This window comes from Montipora foliosa, chromosome 6 (assembly GCF_036669935.1).
Source record: "Montipora foliosa isolate CH-2021 chromosome 6, ASM3666993v2, whole genome shotgun sequence".
NCBI lineage: Eukaryota > Metazoa > Cnidaria > Anthozoa > Scleractinia > Acroporidae > Montipora > Montipora foliosa.
In genome coordinates, this window is record NC_090874.1 from 35019969 (window position 1) to 35022468 (window position 2500).

Consider the following 2500-nt stretch of genomic DNA (forward strand, 5'->3'; position numbering starts at 1 on the left):
AGCAGTGTCTTCTGCCATTTTGCTCTTCTTTGCCTTTTTTTGTTTTCTGTTTGCCTTTTCTGCTTCATGAGCTTTGCTCAGCTCTTTACTCTTTCCTTCCATGTGTGCAGCCTGCAAAAACGGTTGATGACTTAATCAGAAATTAGGTGATATGTAAAAGTAAGACGACTCAAGCCATCGATTATAGAACAGTATTTGAATGTAAGGATCCTGGTGAAACTCACCAGCTTCCGTATTTCACTTCAATTTGCCAGCAGGTTTATAACACAGGTCACTTGTTACAGGTCATTGCCTTACCTAATACCGGTACTAACTAAGCAACCCAAAACCTTTGAATTGGCTAACCTTAGCCCTAAACTTCCTTCTTAAGCCTAACAAGGCCTATAAAGTTTAGCATTAGTAAAGGTTTTGTAATGAGTGACCTGTGAAAATTGACCTGTACTTTGAACCTGTCAATTATTTAGTACTTTTAGTCTGAGGGATTTGGAGATAACAGTAGTTGCCTTTAATGAATACACGTGGTCCTACATCCGCATAACCCCAAAATTTAGCTACTCTTATTGAAAACCCTGCATACAATGTTGTAAGGATGAGCCTCAACCCTTGATCCACTCTCTTGCAGGTTTCTGAATACTATTTGCAGGCAGTTCAGGAGAGTTTTAATTGATGTCTTGGTTGAAGGCAATATGAAAAGGATAGGTGGAAATTACCCTCTGCAGGAATGTTGCTAGATTGAACAATCCAATAAGGGCAGTAAAAACTGTCTGGTGTCTATAACTTCAGTTAACTTCTACTCAGTTATAAATGGAGGTCACCATCAATGGTCAAGTGAAGTACCTAGCACCTCCTAGGAAATCAAGCTCCAATTTACAGTATCCTTGGAAGACATACATGTATTCTGTGTACCTACCAAAGTTGAACTTTTCCTTGAAAGTAAGAGAACATCATCACAGTTTATTTGGGATCTTTTGGCATGTCTGCCAAAAAAATAATGAAATGTTTAACAAAATGGGACTTTTGAAAATTCTATTCCATGAGAAAAATTTAAATACTGAGGCAGAAAAATACAATCAGGTCACAGAAATGCTACAAAAACAGTCAGTAAATAATAATTATTATTATACACCATTACTGGTGACATATAATAATCATATTATTACATGATGTGACAGTCATAATCCTTTGCAACCTTTTTTCAGTGCCAATTTAACATTCCTTTCATGAGCACTTTTGGTTCAATGTACTTTCAACATTTTATCGTCCTAAGCCTTGGTATAGAGTACAACTGGCCATGTATAGAAAAACCAGGACTAACACCCAACGTTATAATTTTTTCATTTAACAAAGGAAATTTTAACTCTGAGAAAATCAATATAATAATTGGGATTTAAGACATTTTGTTGCCAATGAAACACAATAAGATTGGATCCAAAGTAACTGGTAATAGTGCTGTAAGAAAGCTCAATCAGCATCTGTTACAACATGATCCATCAATCAAGTATCATTTAAACTTACTTGGCAAACAGTTCCAGATCTGTTGCAAATGACTCTAAAAAACACAAAAAACCATAAATAATTTTGCTGTTAGACTGCTTTGGGGGTCCTTTCAACAAGGTAAACTGAATTTTGCCATCACTAACACAGCTGAAGAATAGAGGGGAAAATGGATTGGGGTACTGCAGATTGTGCTGGAAGAGTAACTGGAATATTTTATGCAATGCAATGATGTCAAGAGATGCATGTAATTTGATGCACACCTACTTTTGATATGCAACACTAAGGGCGCTTTCCATTTGACAGAACTGACCGGCCAGACCAGGCATTTGGAAGGACTAACTCTAAAACGCCTTCAAATTAACATTCTGCGAGGATGATATACACTGCGGGAGAAGAAAACGAAGGATTATCATGCAAGTGTTCCTTCAAATTGTTTCATTTTCTATGCAAACTGATGGGTCTGGCCGGCCAGTTCTGACAAAGGGAAAGCGCCCTAAGTGTCTTTTTTAGCATAATAATAATGATAATAATAATAATAATAATAATAATAATAATAATAATAATAATAATAATAATAATAATAATAATGATAATCCCAGCTAGTCATTGTAGTAAAGTACAGCAATGACGCAGCCCAACTAGGTCAAATCGAAAGCAAACTATGGCACCTCCGGCAGATGTCCATGTATGTATGTTGTAGTAGTAGTAGTAGTAGTAGTAGTAGTAGTAGTAGTAGTAGTAGTAGTAGTAGTGGTGGTGGTGGTAGTATGGTAGTAGTAGTAGTTGTAGCACTTTATTTACCCACATTACACTCCTGGGTTCAAGACTCATTTAAATGTGAATGTGCTAAATAATTAAGAAAATATAAGTAAAAGCATACAAATTTATCAAATACTAAGCTTACGTAGTATAAGTAACTCATGCAATAATACCCTAGAATGTAGATTGGGAATTAACTAAAAGTACAACATGTACAATTTAAAATACGCAGATATTACAGCAG

The 2500-nt window shown here is 35.7% G+C and overlaps 1 protein-coding gene across 1 annotated transcript in view; it reads right to left on the reverse strand.

The window, feature by feature from the left end:
- Positions 1 to 2500, reverse strand: part of LOC138007212 (centromere protein S-like) — a 6686-nt gene that overhangs the window by 1239 nt on the left and 2947 nt on the right. The window contains exons 4-6 of the mRNA XM_068853993.1: positions 1516 to 1549; positions 911 to 977; positions 1 to 111 (exon numbers count right to left, since the gene is read on the reverse strand). The exon at positions 1 to 111 is cut by the window's left edge and continues 1239 nt beyond it. Of these exons, the coding sequence (XP_068710094.1) occupies positions 1 to 111; positions 911 to 977; positions 1516 to 1549 (212 nt within the window). The remainder of the gene's footprint in view (positions 112 to 910; positions 978 to 1515; positions 1550 to 2500) is intronic.